General features: G+C 46.1%; 3 protein-coding genes across 3 annotated transcripts in view; all 3 read left to right on the forward strand.

The window, feature by feature from the left end:
• The window catches only part of LOC132788182 (tRNA-dihydrouridine(16/17) synthase [NAD(P)(+)]-like), a 30,889-nt gene extending 29,545 nt beyond the window's left edge, over positions 1-1,344 (forward strand). Inside the window, exons 3-5 of the mRNA XM_060795517.1 lie at positions 4-448; positions 508-685; positions 751-1,344. Coding sequence (XP_060651500.1) covers positions 4-448; positions 508-685; positions 751-1,236 — 1,109 coding nt within the window. The 3' untranslated portion in view covers positions 1,237-1,344. The remainder of the gene's footprint in view (positions 1-3; positions 449-507; positions 686-750) is intronic.
• Positions 1,345-1,545: 201 nt separating this feature from the next.
• LOC132786890 (ribonuclease P protein subunit p30) lies at positions 1,546-3,861 on the forward strand. The gene is made up of 6 exons (XM_060793604.1): positions 1,546-2,011; positions 2,073-2,246; positions 2,309-3,047; positions 3,104-3,172; positions 3,225-3,499; positions 3,555-3,861. The coding sequence occupies exons 3-6, from the start codon at positions 2,769-2,771 to the stop codon at positions 3,844-3,846; spliced, it is 915 nt and encodes a 304-aa protein (XP_060649587.1). The 5' UTR covers positions 1,546-2,011; positions 2,073-2,246; positions 2,309-2,768; the 3' UTR covers positions 3,847-3,861.
• A 629-nt stretch (positions 3,862-4,490) lies between these two features.
• LOC132786868 (uncharacterized) overlaps positions 4,491-22,998 on the forward strand; it is a 45,521-nt gene continuing 27,013 nt past the window's right edge. The window contains 3 exon segments of the mRNA XM_060793582.1: positions 4,491-4,575; positions 13,305-14,036; positions 14,553-22,969. Of these exon segments, the coding sequence (XP_060649565.1) occupies positions 13,993-14,036; positions 14,553-22,969 (8,461 nt within the window). The 5' untranslated portion in view covers positions 4,491-4,575; positions 13,305-13,992.

Genomic DNA, 22,998 nt, shown 5'->3' on the forward strand with positions numbered 1-22,998 from the left:
TAGTGCGCACGCTGCACGAGAAGCTATCGGTGCCGGTGACCTGCAAAATACGTCGTTTCGAGGATCGCGAAAAGACAATTAACTATGCCAAAATGCTCGAGGCTGCCGGCTGTCAACTGCTGACGGTGCACGGCAGGACGCGGGAACAAAAGGGTCCGCTAACGGGCATTGCAGACTGGAGCTACATTAAGGATGTGCGGCAGCAGGTCAAGATACCCATGTTTGCCAATGGTAACATTTTGGGGCTAGACGATGTGCATCGTTGTTTGGAAGAGACGGGCGTCGATGGCGTCATGACAGCCGAAGGGAATTTGCACAATCCCGCACTGTTCAAGGGCATCGCACCTCCTGTTTGGCAAATGGCCACCGAATACTTGGAATTTGTGCATCTGTATCCCTGTCCGACATCCTATATACGCGGCCATCTCTTCAAGCTCTTTCATCATATGTAAGTTCGACAACTTATAAAGTAAATTAAGTTATTTGAAAGGCTTGTTTTGTTGTCAGCATGAATGTTAAACAAAACTCGGAATTACGGGAGCAACTAGCGACGGCGAATCAGCTGGAACAATTCCAAAGTGTGGTGGCCAAAATCAGGGACAAATATGAACCGTATCAGTCGGGCAAAGTTACTTACGAACCGGAAGAAATGGAGATCAACATGAGCGCTGACGGCTCTGAGGAGGTGAGTTTTCATTAAAAAATAAGAGTCATTTGCAGACTGTTACTGATGTGTTTCTTGTCTTTCAGCTGCCCGCGTTGCCTCCTTGGCTCTGCCAGCCGTATATACGCGCTTCGCCGGAATCGCATCGCCAGAAAATCGCCGAGAAGGAACGTGATGCCAGTGATCCGAATCGCGCTAAGCGACAGTATTTCGATAATGCCGGCAACGAAATCTCGCGAAAACGCATGAAGAAGCTGCGAAGGCGCCAGCGGCGACCGAACAAAACGGAGGCACAAATTCAGCTACGGCATGAACGACATTTGGAGTACTGCACACAATGCGCCAATCCGTTGGGTTCCAAATGCGAGTTTCGATTGTGTCGCATCTGCTGTCGCGATAAGTGTTATGCTGAGGACTCCGATTGTCCGGGTCATGGCATATTGATAAAGTCACGCCGTGCAAAGGCCAAGAAATTTGAGGAGCATTCCAAGCAACAAAATAATAATGGGACACCGACGGAGGAAACTTCGCTAAGCATTGAGAATGTAGCTTTAGGTGGGAATATTTCTTGATATTTTCATTTTGTACATTTGCGAAAATTTGTATCATCTACAAATATGGGAAAATACTTTTTTCTGTTGTTCCTATGCTCTTCTGTGCAAATAAACAAAAATCTTATTACAAAACTTTGAATTTGCGCCAATATTGAATTAACAGCGCTCTTTTAAGCAGTGTCATAACATTAACAGCTGATGCGCATAACAGCAATCATTGCTGAGCAACTGAACTGGTTTAAATGAGCAAATAGAGCGTAGATGGCGGCAACTCTGTAAGCAGATATCAATGCGAACACTATCGTGTTATCGATATTTTTTGTGTTTGTTGATAGCAGTCGTCGATATTATCCCAGCACTAGTCTAGCAAGCAATAAACAAAATAGACTAATTTCGTCAATTATTTAGCAATATCTCTATTACAAGGCTTAAAAAACAAATCGCAATGGCACAACGGCAGCTGACTATTGCCAAGTGACACAAACATGCAGCCGTAATTGCTGTCAAGCAAACCACGCATCAAGAAGCATTGAACGTGCTGTCAGTGCGAAGAAATCTGTACTTGCCTTTGTTTTTGGCAGTCGAGTTTGTGAATTATTGCCCATATGGATGAGAATAAGACTTTTAGATGCGACGTGGATGGATGCGGCAAAGCGTTCTGGTTCAAAGCCGCATTACAACGCCATCGGAAAACGCACATTGTTGAGCCACCCGATACCCCAGTTGTGACTTGGGGTTGCAGTGATTGTCCTAAATTCTTTTGCAATGTGGAATCGTTGCGACGACATTTCAAGTATAAATAGTAATCTTACAAGAGGCTTGCAAGTGGTAATTTTTTTTTTATTCTATTGCAGAACAACACACGGCAATGTTGTCCTCTATCCTTGCGATTTCGAGGGATGCAATCAAATGTTTCAGCGCAAGGACAATCTAGTTCGACACGCAAGGTCGCACAAGGATGGAAAGAACTGTTGTGACATTTGCGGTAGATCATTTGCTCGCAAGGATGCCCTAACAAGGCATAAAAAGTTAGTGTTGACATCAGATTGTTTTTAATCAATGTATAAAACTTATCTTTTCATTTATATAGAGTTCATACTAAAAAGAAAAATGTTAAAATCGAAAGAAACTGAAAGTTGTGGCACAACTGGATCTCCTGTTTCCGCTATTGAAATTAATGCAACTATTGCCATGCAACTAAGGTCACTATGAATTTTTAATGCGTTTATGGACCAGCGCATTCAAGGGCTTTCACCACATGATGACAAATCCTTCACGCAGACAAGTACGTGAGAAATTATTACATCAAGAGTGTTTTAATATGTAAATTGTATAAAAACTAGAAAAAGGCAATCAATTAAGAATAAATTATTCGATTAGTACAATATAAACACAACATGCAATTCAAAAGATGCCGCTTACTACTTGTAAGTATGACCAGTCTTCATATGGCCTACTCAATGTCGAATAGTATATTTTCGATATAAACATGCGGTCTCATTGTCGTGCACGTTTTGTTGCCGCTTTGCAAGATAATAATAATAATAATAATGGAGCAAACACAAGCTTTTTACGACTTTTGCATACCGCACAACAAAGATGACAAGATTATGAGAGCTACGCTATCGGAATTAGTTGACCTTGGCTATAAGACAATAGCCATTGACCAAACCTTCGATCACAGTAAAAAGGAGGCGGCAAAACGTGGAACCGAAATATTTCCTGAACCGCAAAGCATTCAACATTTGCGCAAGGAATTCGACAGCAAATTAAAGATACTGCAACGGATAACGATCGTGTACGTGGATGTTAATGTCGCGCACGCAATGGTAATAATGTTGTTTTCAGTTAAAATTTAGTTAAATAACTATACTTCAATCTATAGAGCGTCTCGATGAATCTGCGAAAGTTTAATTTGATTGCTGGACAACCAAAAACAGATGCTGCCTTGACAGTGAGTTATTATGATAAATCATGTGGAACACCATTCAAATGTCTTCTTGCAGCATTGTTGCACCTCGTTTAATGGCGACATTATCACATTCGATTCGTTGGCCGGCTCTCGTTTGTTAGTCAATCGCAAAGCCTATCAAATTGCCATCAGACGTGGGATATTTTTCGAGCTCAAGTATTCGCCAGCCATCACAGACTCAAACTATCGAAAGGACATGATTAAGGTGGCCCAAAACTATTGCACCAAAGGAAAGTCGAAGAACATTATCTTCAGCAGCGGCGCAGCCAACGAATTCCAAGTCAGAAGTCCTTGCGATGTTGCCAATCTGTAAGTTGTGCTATCCCATCACTTTCCTTAATTTTTATTGAGAACTCCATTGTAGTGCCTTTATTTTTGGTCTCTCGGAGGATCAAGGCAAGAATGCCGTCAATCGCTTTTGCCGTCAGCTTTTTTTGCGAGCCGAATCGCGCCGTTTGGGCAAAACAATCATGTTTGTCAAAGGCAACGGACCAATTGTATTTTCGGATAGCTCTTCGGATGACAACGAAAGTGCTGCAGAGGATGATGAAATGGATAGCATGGAAACTGGGGATGCCGAAATTGAAGACTTCCAAAACGAAGTAGAAAGTGAAAACAGTCAAGATAGAGATAGAAAAAGAATAAAACTGGCGTAGCCAAATCAAAATGCATTATTTTTTAAAGTCCTAACATTTGGTGTGGGATTACATATTTATTTTATTTAATGCCAGTTTGGCTATAATCGGCGATATATGTATGTTTGCAAATTCATTCGTTATTTAAAAAATTGTTTATTTCGAACATCTGTTTAGCAGTGTGACCGCAAGCTATATTTTTAAAATGTACGACAAACTACCACCAGACTTAACTTTAATTAGTATATTGGTACATTTGTCCAACGCTCATTAAAAAAGCAAAGTTGTTTTTCTGAAAATACAGAATTCGAATAAAATATTTTTTCTTAAGTTTTAAGTGTGTTTCTCCCATTTCTTTGCAAAAATGTAGAATGTTTCGATGACTTAAGAAAATTAAGTAGTTGCGGTCACGCTGTTATTCCGTTCATTTGCTAGATTGTTCGTCGCCGAAACCAGTTCTTCTTGCTCAGCAGATGTAAACAAAGTGTTTGCTGTGAGTAATTAGTGTTTGTTAAGTATTACGGACCACCTTAGTAATCTTAAATGAAAATCTATTTCATGAACAACTACTAAATTATTAGCTAGATTGTTCTTGTAACAATTAGATCTATCGTTCTAGTTGCGTTGTATCCGATATGCGGTTCCGGGCGATAACTCATTCGATAGGATATTTTTCGATAAGTCCGTTCAACTGAACTTGTTCTGAACGAAGCGAACACAACTCTAAACAAAATGGAGGTCTTTGATGTGGTGCGTACATGTCTGACAAAGTGCTGCTAAATAATTTGCGTAAAACGGTGAAAATAAATAGAATTATTAAACAAAAGTTGGAACAAAATGCCAATGAAGTTGCCGGCAACAATTTGCGCTAAAAATCCAACAAAAATTGAGCGTATTTCAAGTGTTATATGATTTTCCAAAAACCAAAAAAAAAACCAGACACTTGAGCGAAGAAAAAAATGTGAAAGAAGTAGAGAGCGAGAGTACAAGACGACGACGGCGGCGACAACGCAAACGACGAGAAAAACGGCAAAAGAAATATGTATTTCGCGACGACCGCAGCAGCAGTAGCGGCGGCAGCAGCCAATGTTCAATTGTTTTTTCCGAATTATGGCCAAGTGCATATGTGTATATATAATATGGGAATGTACGTGTGTGTGTATTAATTAATTGGCGTAGCTAGACAAACTGTATGATATAAATCGAAAAGTAAAACGAGAATTGTGATTTGAAATGTAAAGTCGCCTCTTACACATACAGATTTTTCGTTACCTTTACGTATAATTAAAAATGGACCTCGCGCTGTCTGTACATTTATAATTTATGCATTTCATTTGCTATCTGTGCTCGTGTTAGTGTGTGTGATGCTCGATTTTCGCTTGATAATGATGTTTGATTGTAATCATGATTGTTGTTGCTGCCTCCCTCTGTCTTTTTTTTTCTTGTCTGCTTTATGGTTGTTTTCGCTGACTAAATAATTATTGTGAGGGTGGCGGCGCTTAAGTAGAGTTTTTTCGGCTTTTATATGATAATTTTCAATTGTGGTAAATTCTTCAATATAAATAAATAAAATAGCAGCAGATATGCAGAAAATATGTGTGTCTGTGTGTGTATGTGAGTGCAATACAATGTCTTATATTTGTTGTTGTATATTGTAATTATATTCGCCGAGGCGAGTTCGCCATTTATATTTTCTTTTTCTTTGTGTCCGCCTGTTTCTTTTCGACATTTGCCGTGTGATGTTGTTGTTATTGTTGGTATCCGCTTTGATTTTGCAATGCTTTAAAAAAGAAAAAGAAAAGCAACAATAAAAAGAAAAAACATTTTTCGCAGGCCAGCATACAATTTTTTTTTTGTGTATGTATTGGTTGCGCTTGTTGGCAGCGTTGCGTTGTGTGCAGCGTTGCCACACAATCGTACAAATTCGCATGCAGATGCACTGCACACACCTGTGCAAAGCTCTCCAACAACAAAAATGTTCGTTCAGTTTGCAGCGCGCCCCCGCAGTGTGACCATTTGTTCCTATTGCTGGTGCTGCTGCTGCTCTTCTTCGCCTCTATTCATAATGAGTGCGTATGTGTCTTTGCATTAGTGAGTGTATACATCTTCACTGATTTACGCGTTTAACGGTATCCATTTAACACATGCATACTTTTACAAATATACATTTCAGTGTGTGTTTAGTGCGATGCTGCTGCTGTTCCGGCAATGACAGTGCACAATTGTTGTTGTAGTTGTAGCGGATCCATTGCCTAGGAAAAGCGCATACATTGTCTTTAGCTCAGAGCCATTTGATTTGTCTCGTCTCTGTCGCTGCCTGTCATCTGTCTGCCTCCTTTGCACACATTCATACTCACACATGCATAGACAGCAGCCACACGTTTTTCTAGCCGGGGCACTCGCTGCTGTCTCTCTCTCTCTCTGTCTTCCGTCTCGAACTACGCGCAATTGATGAGAGCGTAAATTTCATGCTGCTCTCGGCGCCATCAACGACGACGACAGCAGCGGCAGGCAGAGCAGAGACAGCAAAAGCAGCAGCAGTCGCAGTCTCGTCGTCTGCGGCGGCTGTAACATTTTTTTTATTTCATGACTTCTTTTTAGTTGCTTCTCTGCCTCATTCCACTGAGTGGCTGCCTGCCACACGGTTGCTGCTTTTCCAATTACACTACACACACACTTTAAACGTTTTCACGTCTTGCAGTGTCTACACTTTTTTTTTAGCAATATCTATCGATTTCTTTGTTTGGGTGACAGCCCTGGTTTACCTTCCCCTTCTTCCAATCAACTCTAGGCATATATCATGTTTAATTGTAATTATCGCGTGTGAGTGAATGTGTATGTGAGAGTATCTTGTTTGTGCGAGTGTGAGTGTTTGAGCTATTCGCTCAAGTCACAGAGGAGAAAGAGCAGAAAGAAGAAGAAACAGATGAAGCAATGGGCAGCAGCCTCAATCGTCAGTCATTGCGCTTTTATAGTTTTTGAGTGTGTGTTTTTTTTCAGTGATGCAGTGTGGCATTCATTTGCCGTTTTTGCTACTTCTGGCGTTTCTGTTGTTGTTGCTGCAATTGTGCTACAATTATTATTTCGCATGTGTTGCGCCGTCGTGTATCTACACTCAAATTAGCATTGTTGTTCTTATTGTCGTCGTTGCCATTCGCACTCGCATTCGCCGCCGCCGTACGTCATTGTTCGTCATCATTCACAATTCAAAGTTGTCGCCGCTGCTGCGCTGCATGCATAAAAACTATCGATAGGTTCTGGTTCGCTTCGTTCAGTCAATCGGCAAATAAATAAAATGAAAACACAAGAAGCGACTGCATAATCACTAAAAAAAAATGTCTAAAATCTGTGTGCGTGTATGTGAGTGTGACTGTGGTTGCGCGAGTGTGAATGTGAGTGTGCAATAAAAAATAAACACTTAAAAAGTCAAACGGATTAGCAGCCCCCACCAACAGTAATGCGAGAGAAAGAGAGGTGAGTTCGAACAGCACATTAATTGTAATATATAGATATAGTAAATAGTGTGTACACACTGGACACGTAGTTGTTAATTAAGTGCGGTGCGCGGCAATGAAACTGTTAAAATGTGAATACGAATGCTATGCACAGACGAATCGTGAAATTGCGAGAAATTTACAACAATGGCAAGGCAGAAAATGCTTTTTAGAAATAATTATGTATCTTTAACCAAAAGCAGATACACACACACAGACAAGCAAAGCACGCCAGCAGTCACTCAGCCAGCAAATAAAAATGAACGAGCACACACACGTACACGTTCAAACGAATTGAGCGAAAAACGAACTCACACACATACAGACAAACCCGAAATAATTTCAATCAACTCTTTGCTTGCTTGTACGAAATAAGAAAAAATGAAATAAACGTCACACGCGCCCCCAAACAACGTGTCGTCCCCCTCTCCCCCACCACCACCAAAAACAACATCAACATACGAAGTCTCTGTCTAAATGAGAGAGAGAGAGCGAGCGAGAGTGTAAGTGAGAGAGACCGGGCGGAGGCCGGCCAAGCATTTGAGTTTTGGGCTTTTGTCTGTGTCTTTGGGTGTTGTTATTGGAGCTGCGGCGAAAAATTAAAGTAATAAAACTACAACGCGCTTTACGTGACGTGCAAATGAGACCGACGACAACAGTACACAATCGCATACAAACACACAAAACTGAAGCAAACAATTCATCGAAGCGAACACACATACACACAGATAGACACACTCGCACTCACACTTACACTCATGCATGACCGGTCGTCGTCGTTCCGCGAGAGCCAAAAACAGCGCAAATGGGGAGAGCGCGAATGCGACGGATGAAAAGCAACAGCAACAGAGCAGCAAACAGTAAGGAGAGAGGGAGAAACGGGCAACAGTGGCGGCGATCCAAAGCCAAAGCATATCATCCATCCAGAAACCGAATCAAAACCGACCAAACAACAAGCAAAAACATATGAACGACGACGACCCCAACGCACAAACACACACACACCAAATCACACGCATATATACGCGCATACTACGACAGGCAAATGCTCGCACACAAACACACACACGCGCGCGTAAATACAGCCCATGCCCAACGCACACATACACTTGCAGAAACGATATGCGAATGCGAATAAAATAGCAACAACAAAAGCAAACAACATACCAATGGCAGCCGCAGCAGGGCAACAACTATGCGGCGAATTTGCACGAATCATGCGAATCTCCAATACACACGCACACACTCTGAAAAGCAAATACGCGCATACACATGCATACTTAATACATGTTTTGTACTTGTCGCCGTTGCCCGTCTTCGTCGTCATCATCATCATTGTCGTTGCTGGCCGGCCATTCTCGCCTTCATCATCATCATCGTCATCGCCATCATGGCTCTGCCTGCTATACGCGCTTTGATGTTGTTGTTGTATCTACGCGACGCTTTGTTGATGTTGTCGCTCGTTACATTTTAACTGTGTCTGTATGTGTGTGTGTGTTTCTGTGTGTCGCAAGACACTTTCAGATTTCGCTTTTCCCCCATGGAGATAAGTACATATACTTTGCTTTGCTCCCCCTACTTCCAACTGTCTTTAACTACTCTAATACTAATAAGCAGCGTCCGTAGCAGAAGCAGTCGCAACAACGACAACTTGAAAAAGTTATCATCATGTCTATTTTGCCATGCTTTTCGCTCAGTTCATTCGCTTTTTTGTTTTGACTGCTCTTGTCAATTGGTCGTCTCTTTTCGACGCTCTTTCTATACGAAAAGTCGCCGACGTCGCAGTTGCCGTCGCCTGTCTGACGTTCAGATGCCGTCGACGTCGCTGTCGCCGTCGACTCCAACATTGTCGGCCATCTGTCTAACATGACGCTGCTGGCGTCGCTGCCTTGCCTCAGTTACAGTCTCTGCCGCCAAAGGCCGGCACACACATTGTTGTTGTTGCTCTGCTGCTCCCACTCCCACTTCGACCGCTCTCTCTCGTCTCTGGCCGCCCCCTTTGTCATGCCATCTCTGCGGGCAGCACGTGATATACTCGCTTTTGCTTTTGTCATTTTGCTTTTGGTTGGCTCTTTAGCGCACGCTACGCTTTCGACCGCACGTTTTTGTTGTTTTACGTTCTTTTTCGTTTCTTTTATTTTTTTTCACTTGTTGGGCTGTTTTTTCTTTTTCTTCTTTGTGCTGTCTTCTTTTTACTCGCTATTGCGCTGTGCACTCTCTTGCAGCCGGCGCTGAACTCGCTCTCCCGCTCTCGTTTGTTAGCGGCTCTCGTTCTCTCTATAAGGTCGTAAAACGCTCTCTCGTTATCTTTCGCTCTCAGCTAAGCAGCGGCTGTTTGCAAGTTTGTTTCACCTCTGCGATGTGTCTGTGTATGTGTGTGTGCGATTGTTGTTGTTGTTGTTGTTGTTATTGCACACACAATGGCACTATCCGGTTTAGGTCCAGGTGCAAATTTTATACAACAGTTTAACTCGATAATCGGGTCAGGCTATGGCTTGCTATTTGTTCTTCTACACGTTTTTTTTTCTTTAAATTTTTCGGCAATTCTAGCGGGAAACATGGCGTCAGTTTTTGTCACTGTTGTCACATGTTCTTGTTTTCTTCTTCCTTTGGGCAGTAATTGCAACGTCAACAACAGCGGATTTCAGTGTTGCCAACCATTCAAAATGCTGAGACGTCTTGAAATTTATGTATTTGTTGCTCTTTGGCTTTTCCGAAAACTGAAGCTCTTACTTTACCTATTTTATTACCATTTTTATACTCCCAACAAATTGCTTAGAAGGGTATATTAGTTGCACCAAATCTGCATGCATCGAAAAATAACTAATTGTGAGGTCATATTCTAAATGGGTGCTGATAAATATCGCATGATCAACTTATTCAAGAAACAGTTGAGCAATAAAAAAGGGCATGTGCACCAATTAGTTGCTGTTTAATGCTTAAATATAGAACTTTTCCAAGCACATTCCGAATGGTTGCTGATAATGATTTTATTTCGATCAGATAATAAATACACTTGGACAATCAACGTATTTTCTGTAGCTACAATTAAGTGCAGCTTGACTAATTTAGTTATTTTGGTCACACAAAGATTTGTTGATGTTGGTAAAAACAGTTAGCGGGTATCTCAGAGTCGGGCACATTCGACTGTAGCTTTCTCACTTATTTTTTTTATGTGTGTGGTGCGCTCACAGCACCCATCAACATCATCTGCCGCTTTTGCCGTTTGTTGGTCGCTGTTGCTTTTCTTACAAAAACCAACTGTACCATCTCAGCCGACACACGACGGCCAAAAGCCACTTGACTACTTGACTTGATTGCCATTAGAGCGCAATGTGTACACACTGACAAACACATACAAATGTACAAACACATGTAACTCGCATTTCTTTCTATTCTTCTTGAGTGACACTCCGCACTACACACAACATTCCATTTCCATCATCTCCATTCCCAATTCCCGTTCCCGTTCCGTTTCTTTATTATTTATTGTGGGTCAAATGTTAGTTACATTTCACAACGAATTCCTCCAACCACAATCAAAAGCAAAGCTCAACTGCCGAAAAAAAAGACAAACGCTAAAGCAAAAGCAACTATTTTTGGTTTTTTATTTTGGGAAAAAAGGTTAATGAACTTTTGTTGCTCACGGCTCTCTCATTGTTGTTACAGCCGTTGCAAAATGTTTAATCATATTCTGCTATTGTTAGTAGTTGATGTTGTATAGTTGAAGTTTGATGCGATTTTCTTTCATTTGGTTTTTCTTTTTGCTGTCTTCTTCTTAAGCGATGGAACTTTTGTAGTTGCTTAGCTCTTTGATCATATAGTTTTTGCTACAAATTCGCGATTACTTCTCACTTGTTTGACTTGTGTACTTTTGTTATCGATACTCCAAGAACATTTGCCTATCGTTCCTTGAGCACTTACAAAAACTGTGTGGGGCAACGACAACACTTGCTCTTTTTCTCGGCACGTCTCGCGACGGGCATCAACTGAATTTCATGGCCCATAAAATGTTGTCGCACAATAAGAAAAAATACATACACACATATATATTAAAAGAGACAAACCAAAACCGAAACCTAATGCTGTTGCTGCTGCTGCTGTGTCTCGCGACATCGTCGTTGTCGGGTCACAGCGACGAGGGCGACGGCGGCAGTGGCAGCGACGTTGTCGTCACCAAGTTGGACACACAGAAATTTGCTTGTCTATTATCACCTTTAATCGATTTTTCGCTTATTTAAAACAAAAGTACAGTTGCGCCCATTGCCAATATACAAACGTATATATCTGAGTACATATAATTTCACAATTTTTCAGATGCTTGCGCCTTTGTTGTCGTAATTTTTGCTGTTGTTGTTGTTGCTTTACATATTACTCTGGGTATTGCTTTAAGTTTATTGTTTTTGCAATTACTTGGCTGCGACTGCGACGCCGCCAAATGAAGAAGAAAAACACAAAAAAAAAAGAAATATAAACGTAAACTCAATGACATGAACCGGGCATATCTACATACAAACATACATACATACGTGCATATGTATGTACAAAAACTCATACGAACAAAGCTAGATACAAACTTTGCCCACACACAGCACACAAACACACTCATACAGTTACAATTATAGCGCAAATACCTCGACTAATAATAATGGAAAAAAGCTGAAACTAAATAAATAAATAGCTGAAATTGCAAAAGCAAAATGTAATTGATTACAGACAACAACAACAACGAGACAATCGTAATAATAACAATAACAACGACAGCTACGACGACGTCGACTAAATGATTGCCCAATGAGAGCGAGCGCGAGAGAAGTAAAAGACAGAAGAAGGTGGGGGACAGACTATGGGAGAGAGAGCGTATGGGGGATGGGGAGGGAGGTATTGCTCTAAGCTCGCTTAGCGCTCATGTCATGCACTCCACATAAGTTTTGGCTACATGTGTGTGTCTGTGTGTGTGTGTGGTTTAGTGTGCGGCTGTGGTTGGCTGACTGCCTGTCTGCCAGACGAAAGATGTTTGTGTGAGTGTGTGACTTACTAACTGCATATCTAACATTATCTCTACGTATGTATTTCGCTCACTGTCTCTGTATACTTGTCATACACTTTCCATTTGCGCACACACACACCTTGACTTCACTGAGCTGCTGTTTGCAACATTTGCATAGCTTTTTGCCCACCCGCATCATTTCAGTTATTTTTACCATTTACTTTGCCGCTACTTTAGATTTTTTGGACTAACGCGCAGCAGACAATGCGAAAAATCGATAGAGTTACCATTGTTTTTTTTTGTGTGTTCTCCTTTGCAAAGATGTCGCCACCATCCACCAACACCCCCTTATCATTACCCATCACCGACATGAGCAAAGCCCTAAGAAATCCCAGACTGAATCTAAAAAAAAGGGGTTCGACCATATCTATACATACAAAAACAACAAGCAGGCAGGTTTAATTCACGGCTCATTAATTGGTTACACTTTTCTTTAGACCTTTTCCTACACATTTTTCGCTCATTTTTATGGGGGATGGTGTTATGCTTTAAGTACAGCCTAGTTCAAAAGCTTTCACACACAGCTATCAAAAGATACACTTGGAAACTACGCGCAAAGAAATGAAGCTTTATTTTAATGTAATTAAATAAAGTTGATGAAATCGGTTAGCCAACACTCAAATGTTTAAGGGGTCAAACTGTACGTTATATGTGTAAATACAGAAATTCATAAGCGTATAGCTTTTCCCCTTAAAAGTTGATGTGATTACACCAACCACTTGTGATTAATTCTTAACTATAATGAAGATTAATTTTGATATATGTATTATCAATTAAAAACTAATTCATATTTTTCTGTTTTTCTTTATCTTTACAGAATCGACACTTGAAATACGCTCAATATTTTTGATTAGTTTACCGTTGTGCACAAAAGCTTTAATGTGCTTTTTTGTGAACTTTAATGTGCTTAATGAAAATGTTTTCTCTTTTTGCAGCTGTAAGCAAATGTTTAACAGCGAATATGTCAAAGGTCGGCCATGAAGTGTGCAAAATCAACAACAAACAAACAACATCAACAAATGTGCAAACATTTTAAAAGAAAATAACGATAGAACGTTCCAATAATATTTAATTTGCACATGAGCTGTAATTAAGTTTAGTAGTTAGAACAAACAAAAACAAAATCACCAATCAAAATCAACAGAAATCAAATACATAAGATACTATATAACATCCAACAACAATTGCAAATTGACCAAAACGCAAAGAGCCGCGTTCATCGAATTTGACAGAGTTATTTTTGAGGGATTCGCGGACAGTGCGCGCATCCTTCCAGCACTGCGCCGTGGTTAAATGAGTCAACGTTGCGGCAGAACACAAGCTGCTGCGAATCGAAGACTGAGACCATAAACGACGAATCCCAACCAGTCGACTACAGCAGTCGTCAGTCGACAACGTCTCTCATCCCCCTGTGCAACACCTTTTTGCTGAGGCGCGCACAGTGCAACAGAAGCATCAGGCGTTGTGGCAACAACACAAACAAGAACAACAGCAATTTTGACAACGGCCACGCGCAGAGAGCAGCATCAAAATTAAGCCAATCGACGAGCTAACCTAAAACGCAGCGTCGCGTCCATCGACGCGGAACGGACATTTCTGTGTGCGCTGCGTTTCAAAAATCTGATGGATGGAAATGCACAAAATATGTTTCACGGAAATCATCAAGGGTGAGTTTAATATTATACCTCTTCGACTTTCTGCTCCTCGTTACATGGTTATTCTTTCTCCCTTTGCATTCGACTTGACTCTTGTCGGGGAAAATCCAATAAAATTATTACACGAAAAATCAACTTGGTTGGCAGAAGGTTATTACTGTAGCGCTTTATGTGGATATTTCCCATTTAATTGACTAAGGGATTTCTTAAGCGAAATACTCGTTTCTTTATCTTAAAACCGTTTTTAATAGTTCCCAGAATATGCTGAGTTTGATAAGAAAAATTTTTATGTTTCGGCTTATTAAGTTTCCAGTTTAAGATATCAACAATTTCAAAATATATAATGGAATAGTTTAACAGGAGCATGCAAAATATAAAAACTAAATTTATTGATTTGAGAAATATAAATTACAGGTCAAGTTAAAAAGAACCTCCCGTATGTGGAAACTGATTATTATTCCTCAATGCATCTAATTTGCAAACATTTATTTAAAATACTTACACATTCTATCTTAATTGTGCTTACAGAGATCCCTATTACCGTTATGATGCGGCCGCCGCAGCAGCAGCCGCCGCGGCGGCAAATCCTCGGGCCATGGGCCCACCCGGCGGCTATCCGCCGCGTCATCGAGCGCCGCATCCGCTACAGCAACAGCCACAATATCCATCGTACCAGCCAACGGCGGAGAACCTCTATGGTTTGGGCGCCACGGATCAGCATGCCGCCATGGGCGTCGGCATGGGTGATCTAAGTGGATGGGGTGCGGCACCCTCCGTGTCTGTGCCCGGCCAGGCGGCAGCCTACCCGGGCGCTGGGTTAGGAGCCTATGGACATCCGCAGGCGGCGCCGCCGACGCAGCAGCAGCGTCAGAGCAACGCCAGTGCCTATCGCCAGCATATGCCCGCCTATGGACAGCAGGAGCAACAGAAATTGGCGCCCTACGGCGCACAACAGAGCATGATGGGTGGCCTGGGTGCCAGTGGCTACGGCAGCCTGGCGCCCCAGCAGCAGCAACAGCAACAACAGCCACCCACGCCACAGCAACAGCAGCAACAACAACAGCAGCAGCAGCAGAGCCAGCAGCAGGCTCGTCTGCCGCAGCACTATCCCCAGGCGCCCGGACAGCATCCGCTGTATCCGGGAGCGCCGGCGCAAGCTGGCCAGCCGGCAGCACCGCAAGCGTATGCGCACAGTCCCTACGGCAGTCCGATGCAACATCAGCCGGGTCGCGGGGCACCGCAGCATGTGGGCTACGGCGTGGGCCATGCGGCGCTCGATCAGGCCAGCGCCTATGGGCAGCATGTGGTGCCCGGTGCGGCGCCACCGTCGCATCATCTGACCGCGCAGCAGCAGCAGGCTGCGCAGTTGGTGGGTGCACATCCCAGCGCACACATTGCCTCAGCCCAACAGCAGCAGCAGCAGTTGCAGTCGCAGCAGCAGGCACAGCAGCAAGCCCAGCAGCAGCAACAACAGCAACAGCAGCAGCAACAACAACAACAGCAGCCCAATCATGTCAGCCTGATGCAGCAGCAGCAGCTGCCAGGCGCAGGATTGCCGCCGCCGCACATGGGCATGCCGCCCAGCTACGGCAGCCACCATCAGCAACAGGCACAGCAGCAAGTGCAACAACAGCAGCAACAAGTGCAGCAACAACAGCAAGCGCAACAGCAGCAGGCGCAGCAGCAACAACAGCAGAGTGCACCGCCCTATGTGTCCAGCAGCAAGCATCAGGCGGCGGCACAGCTCAACTCCTCACCACAGTATCGTGCACCATTCCCACAGCTCTCCCCGCAGATGTCGCCACGTCCGCCGACCATGTCGCCGCATCCACAGATGTCGCCACGGCCGGTCGGTGTCTCGCCAGCGAAGCCGCCGCAAACGGCGCAACAAGCGCAGCAGCAACAGGTGCAACAGCAGCAGCAGCAGGTGAACTCACCCAGCCAGCACAGCATACAGGGCATGGTGGGTCTGCCCTCGCCACGCCCTCCACCCACGAGTGCAACGTCCGGCTCCAAGGTGCCAGTGAGCGTGGCCCCTGGCGTTGGAGTTGGAGTGCCGCCTGTCGTGAATACGCTGCAAGCACTCGAACAAATGGTAATGCCGTCACAAGCACACGGACTGCCGCCCATGGATTATCCTTCGTCGTATCGCAGCGCCGCTGTGATGGGACCGCGCATGCCCGCCTCACCCTCGCCCCAGCATCATCAGCAGTGGGGAGCGCCGCACATGGCCGCCATGCAGCAGCAGCAGGCGCCACAGCAGCCGCCACCACAACAACAACAACAGCAGCAGCAGCAACAACAGCAGCAGCAACAACAACAGCAGCAGCAACAGCAAGCGCAGCAACAACAGCAGCAAGCGCAAGCGAATGCGCTGCTACAACAACAACAACAGGCGGCAGCAGCGGCCGCGGCAGCTGCAGCAGCAGCACAGCAACATCAACAGCATCAGCTGAGCATGTACGGCCAGAGCATGGGACAACAACAGGTGCCAGTGCCGGTGCCGGTGCCAGTTGCAGTGCCGCCGCAGCAACAACAACAGCAGCAACAGGCGCAAGCAGCAGCCACAGTGCAGCAGCCAGTGCAACAGCAGCCACCGACACCAGTTGCTGTGCCTGTGCAGCAGCAGCAGTTGCAATCACAGCAGCAGCAACAACAATTGAATGAGCAACTGCAGCATTCCATCAATGATATTGTTGGAGGCAACAGTCAGCAGCAAGCGCAGATGTCTGCGCAAATGTCATCGTCGCCGTTGCATCAACAGAGTCTGCCAAGCATGCATCATCTAAGTGCAGCGCATCACCAGCAGCAGCCCTCAATGGAGGCCAACACAGCGGTTGCAGTATCACAGCAGCAGCAACAGCCGACACATCAGCAATTGCAGCAACATCAGTCGCCCATACATCAACAGCAATCGCCGCTGCAGCAGCAACATCAACAGCAGCAACAACAGTTGCCAAGCTATGCGCAGTCGAACAACCAACAACAACAGCAACAACAACAACAACAACATCAGCAATTCGATGCATTTGCCAATATACTCGGTGAGACGCAGCAACAACAACAGCAACCAGCTGCTGCAGCTGCAACTCAGCAAATCTTGTCACCAGCGCATGTCAGTTCTCCAATACCGCAGCAAATGCAACAGCAACAACAGCTACAGCAGCAGCAACAGCAGGCAAGCGTGCAACAGCAACAACAGCAGCAGCAACAAGCATCTGTGCAGCAGCAGCAACCACAATTGCAGCAACCAGCGACGCCAACGCCGTCAACATCGTCGCATCATCTGAGCAGTATACTCAACGAAACGGCCAACTCGAATGATTCATCCACACTCGCGGTGGCTGCCAACGACAGCAACAACAGTAGCAGCAACAGCAGCACTAACAGCATCGTCAACAATCAGCCCACCTCAGTGCACGACAGCAACTCACAGAGCAGCATCAACAGCAATAATCAACAACCGTTGCTCTCTGGCATGGATGCGGTGGCCAGCAGCATGCTCAACAGCAATTCAGAGTCCGCACACACCACACATCATGTAAGTGGCGTCGATGTGGGACTCTTTGACAACAACTCGATGAGCTCGACGAGTGCAGCGGCTGTGCAGGCTGCCTCTAATGCCGCCTCAGCAGCAGCTGCTTTGCTCGACAGCAATTCGCAATCCTCGAATGCGGAGTTTGAGAAGAGTGTCTGCGAGCCGGAGGCACCAAACGCTGGCGAGCTGTGTGCGCAGCTGGCGCAGGATGAGAACAGCAGCGTATCCAAGACGCAGACGGAAACACTGAACGAATCGACGTTGCCAGTGCATGAAGACAACGATTCCAGTCACAAGCAGCAGCAGCAGCAACAACAGCAGCTGAACACAGAGGAACTCTTGGAGCAGACGCAGCAAACGCTGAGTGAACTTTCTGCCGTCGCTGGCGAAGAGAACAAGTCCGTCGATGACATGTGCGTCGACGAGAAGGCAGCACAGCAGCAAACACAGTCGCAATCGCAGCAAATGGATCCATCGCTGACGCAGCCAACGCAGCTGGGTCAACAGACGCCAGTTGGCATGGGCATGCAGCCGATGCCGCCTCATCCCATGGCCGGCTATGATGCCCAGCAAGCGGGAGGTGCCGCAGGACCTCAGGGACCAGCCTCGCATATGCCACCATCAATGATGCCACCCTATCCGGGAGCAGCTGGTGGCATGTATCCTCCGTATCCGATGCTGCATCAACAGGAGATTGCAGCGCTGCAACAACAAATACAGGAATTGTACTGCATGCCGCCCGGTCATGAGCATCAGCATCAGGAGAAACTAATGCGACTGCAGGAGCGACTCAATCTGCTGCAGCAGCACGAGCTGGCAGAACAGTGTGCCGGCGGACCGCAGTGTTTGCTCTACCAGAACATGCCGCCAATGTATGGCAACAGTGCGATGCACAACCAGATGGTCGAGAGCCCGCAGGTCTCTAGCACAACGGGACGTGGTCGGGGCAAGGGCGCCAACAAGCCGCGCAAGCCACGCGCCAAAAAGGGCGACAAGTCGCAACAGCAGCAGCAACAACAGGAGTTGATGGATATCAGTGGCAATGTTGTTGTGGCGGCAGCAAGCGCCAGCAGCAGCAGCAGTGGCATACCCACCACTCAGTTGCCAGTGTCCGAGGATTGTGTGACTCAAGGTGCGGGAGATACGAGCGTGGTGGGTCTGCTGGAGTACAGCGAGGGTATGGGTGATTTGTCGCAGGATGTGCACTCGGCCAATGAGCTGGACACCTCCACCGATGGCAGCGGCAAAAAGAAGAAGCCGCGCAAGCCACGCACTCCGAAGGATCCCAACAAGCCACCTAGAGATCGCACGCCCAAAGTGAAGAAGCCACGTGATCCCAACGATCCCAATTCAACCGAGTCGCCAGCAGCTCGCAAGCGTCCCAGTACAAGCAAACGGCGCAAGCAGTTTGGCGATGAGGCGTCGGAGCAAACCGGCGAGGGCAGCGAACAGGAGGACAACAAACCGCTGCTGCCCAAATCGGGCAGTGGTGGTGACGGCGAAGCTGAGACCAGCGGTGGTGCTGGTGCCGGTGTCGATGGTGAATCACCTGACTACGATGATATACCCGTCTCGAAGATACCCCGGAGCGCCAACGAGGATGACAAGGATGCCGAGGCCGGCGATGAGACCGTGGACTCGGTGCCCGACTCTGCTGGCGATGCAGCAAGCACACCCAGTCGTCGGGATCGCAAGCGTTCGACGGCACGCAGTCGTCGCAATGCCACCTCTGAGGAGGGCGGTAGTGCACGTCGCAATCGTGGATCGCTCAGCGCCAAGGCATTGAAGAAACGACGCAATCGCGGACGTATTGTTCCCGAGTCAGATGGCGAGGATGATACCATGGATCGTACGCCACCGCCATCACCTCCACCCGACTCTGAACTTGACTCGAATAAGCGACGTTCCTCTCGGAATACGCAACGCAAGAAGTACATTGATGATGTGATGCTGCGCTTCTCTGACGATGAGAACTCGCTGCTAGTCGCCTCACCCGTGAAGAAGGAGAAGAAGTCGTCATCATCTGCGAATGGTGCCAACTCGAATGCCGGCAGTGATGTGGAGAAGGCTGAGCCACAATCTGGCGCAGAGGGCGAGGCTGGCAGCTCAGCTGGTGAGGAAAAACCCTCGCTGGCCAACGAAGACAACAACAGTCAGACTGAAGCCAGCTCTAGTACAGCAGCTGCAGAGAAGGCCGAACGCCAAAGCGCCGCCAACGAGGCAGCCGCAGCAGCTGCAATGTCCTCTAAGCCCAACTATGTTTACATCAACACTGGCGACGAAGACAGCATGGTTGTGCAATTCGTACTCGCTCTGCGCATGGGCAAACGCGAGTTAATACCAGAACAGCCAAAAGCAAAGACGCCTGAACCTAAGGCTGAAGGTGAAGAGCCTGAGGCAGAAGCAGATAAGTCCGAAAAGGATGCTGCGGAGAAAACCGAAGAGAAGGAAAAATCTGATGCAGAGGATGTTATCAAATCAGATGAGGCCAAGGAGCCAACAGCTGAGGCCAAAACTGAAGAGAAGAAATCTGAAACCGAAGAGAAAATGGAAGTAGAGGAAAAACTTGAGGAGACAAAGCCGGAGGAGTCCGATAAAGCTCCAGAAGCCTCAGAAAAGAAAGACGAAACTAAAATGGATGTAGACGAACCTGCCGTCGAGAAGGCGGAGAAATCAGAAGAAACTGAGACCGACAAGGTAGAGAAGTCGGAAACTGAGGAGGAACAAAAGGAGGCCAAGACTGATGAGGAAGAAACCCCAGCTGAGCCAAAGACCGAAGATGACACTAAAGAGGAAAAAGATACTGAGAAAGAAAAAGAGATCGAGAAAGAAGAACAGCCCGAAGAAGCAGCTGCTGAGAAAATGGAAGTAGATGCCGAAGTCAAGGAGGGCGAAGATGAGGCAACTAAAGAAGAAAAGCCTAAAGAGGCCTCAGATGCAGAAGCCACAGACGAAGCAAAGGCAGAGAAAGATGGCGAGGCAGAGAAACCCGCAACAGAGGAAACCGCCACCGAAGGAGATGATAAGGACAAAGCCAAGACTGAGTCCGATGAGCCTAAGGGAGATAAACCGGAGCCGGTGTTTATCGATGTGGAGGAGTACTTTGTCAAATATCGCAACTTCAGCTATCTGCATTGCGAGTGGCGCACTGAGGAGGAGCTGCTTAAGGGCGATCGTCGTGTGGCTGCCAAAATTCGACGCTTCCAGCAGAAGCAGGCACAGCAGATGAACATCTTCGAGAACATCGAAGAGGAGCCGTTCAACCCCGACTTTGTGGAGGTCGACCGTGTGCTGGACATGTCCGTGCACACAGATGAGAACAGCGGTGAGACCACTAAGCACTATTTGGTCAAGTGGAAGTCCTTGCCGTACGAGGATTGCACCTGGGAGCTGGAGGAAGATGTCGATAACGACAAGATTGAGCAGTATTTGCGCTTCAACAAAATACCGCTGCGTTGCGAGTGGAAGAGCCGCAAGCGTCCACACCCGGAGCAGTGGAAGAAACTGGAAAAGACGCCCATTTACAAGAGCGGCAACAGTTTGCGCCCATATCAGCTGGAGGGTCTCAATTGGTTGAAGTTCTCCTGGTACAATTCACATAATTGCATCTTGGCCGATGAAATGGGTCTGGGCAAGACCATACAGAGTTTAACGTTTGTGCACTCGGTGTACGAATATGGCATTCGAGGTCCGTTCCTTGTCATTGCTCCACTCTCCACCATACCCAATTGGCAGCGTGAGTTCGAGGGCTGGACTGACATGAATGTGGTTGTCTATCACGGTTCCGTGACCAGCAAACAGATGATACAAGACTATGAATTCTACTACAAAACAGACAGTGGCAAGGTGCTCAAGGAGCCCATCAAATTCAATGTGCTTATCACCACATTCGAAATGATTGTCACCGATTACATGGATCTGCGTACCTTCAACTGGCGACTTTGCGTAATTGATGAGGCGCATCGCCTCAAGAATCGCAACTGCAAACTGCTCGAGGGTCTTCGTCAACTGAATCTTGAGCATCGCGTGCTACTCTCGGGTACACCGCTGCAGAACAACATTAGTGAACTTTTCTCACTGCTAAATTTCTTGGAGCCCAGTCAGTTCTCTTCTCAGGAGGAGTTCATGTCTGAATTTGGTAGTCTGCGCACCGAGGAGGAAGTCAATAAGCTGCAGGTGCTGCTCAAGCCCATGATGTTGCGTCGTCTCAAGGACGATGTGGAGAAGTCCCTCGCACCCAAAGAGGAAACTATTATTGAAGTGGAGCTAACAAACATTCAAAAGAAATACTATCGCGGCATTCTGGAACAGAATTTCAGTTTCCTCAAGAAGGGAACAACATCGGCGAATATTCCCAACTTGATGAACACCATGATGGAGTTGCGGAAGTGCTGCATTCATCCGTACCTCCTCAATGGAGCCGAGGAACAAATTCAATACGACTTTAAGGCACAGCATGGCGAGGATCCCGAATCCTATTACAAGAATTTGATTCTGTCCGCCGGTAAAATGGTCTTGATTGACAAACTGCTGCCCAAGCTGAAGGCAAACGGACATCGTGTGCTTATCTTCAGTCAGATGGTGCGCTGCTTAGACATACTTGAGGATTATCTTGTGTATCGCAAGTATCCGTTTGAACGCATCGATGGGCGCATTCGTGGTAATCTGCGACAGGAGGCCATCGATCGATACTCCAAGCCCGGCTCTGATCGTTTTGTGTTTCTGCTCTGCACGAAGGCTGGAGGATTGGGCATAAATTTAACCGCTGCTGATACGGTCATTATCTATGATTCCGATTGGAATCCACAGAACGATCTGCAGGCGCAGGCTCGTTGCCATCGTATTGGCCAACGTAAGATGGTCAAGATCTATCGTCTATTGTGCCGCAACACCTACGAACGCGAAATGTTTGACAAGGCATCGATGAAACTGGGTCTGGACAAAGCTGTGTTGCAGTCAATGAACACGCAGGGCTCCAAGGATGGCAACAACAAGCAGTTATCCAAGAAGGAAATCGAAGATTTGCTCAAAAAGGGCGCCTATGGCGCAGTCATGGACGATGACAATGCAGGCGATAAGTTCTGCGAGGAAGATATTGATTCGATTCTGAAGCGTCGCACCCAGGTTATTACCATGGAGTCGGAGAAGGGTTCCACTTTCTCGAAAGCCTCGTTTGCCGCCTCTGGCAATCGATCCGACATCACCATCGATGATCCCGATTTCTGGACCAAATGGGCTAAGCGTGTCGACATTGATCCCGATGCATGTGAACGCGATGAGACCGAAGATTTGGTGCTGTCCGAACCACGACGACGCACGCAGATTAAGCGCTACGGTCACGAGGATGTGATGGAGATAAACTCAGAGGATTCCTCGAACGAAAACAGTGACGAGGAAGGCGGTATAGGTAGGCTCTGTAAGAATTGTAAGCTCTCT

Source organism: Drosophila nasuta, chromosome 2L (assembly GCF_023558535.2).
Source record: "Drosophila nasuta strain 15112-1781.00 chromosome 2L, ASM2355853v1, whole genome shotgun sequence".
NCBI classification, from domain to species: domain Eukaryota; kingdom Metazoa; phylum Arthropoda; class Insecta; order Diptera; family Drosophilidae; genus Drosophila; species Drosophila nasuta.

Bases quoted from the DNA above. Each gene is read 5' to 3' on its own strand.
- LOC132786890 (XM_060793604.1), top strand. From the start codon at position 2,769: ATGGAGCAAACACAAGCTTTTTACGACTTTTGCATACCGCACAACAAA. The intron at 3,173-3,224 runs GTGAGTTATTAT...GTCTTCTTGCAG, and splicing joins AAACAGATGCTGCCTTGACA to CATTGTTGCACCTCGTTTAA. The intron at 3,500-3,554 runs GTAAGTTGTGCT...ACTCCATTGTAG, and splicing joins CCTTGCGATGTTGCCAATCT to TGCCTTTATTTTTGGTCTCT.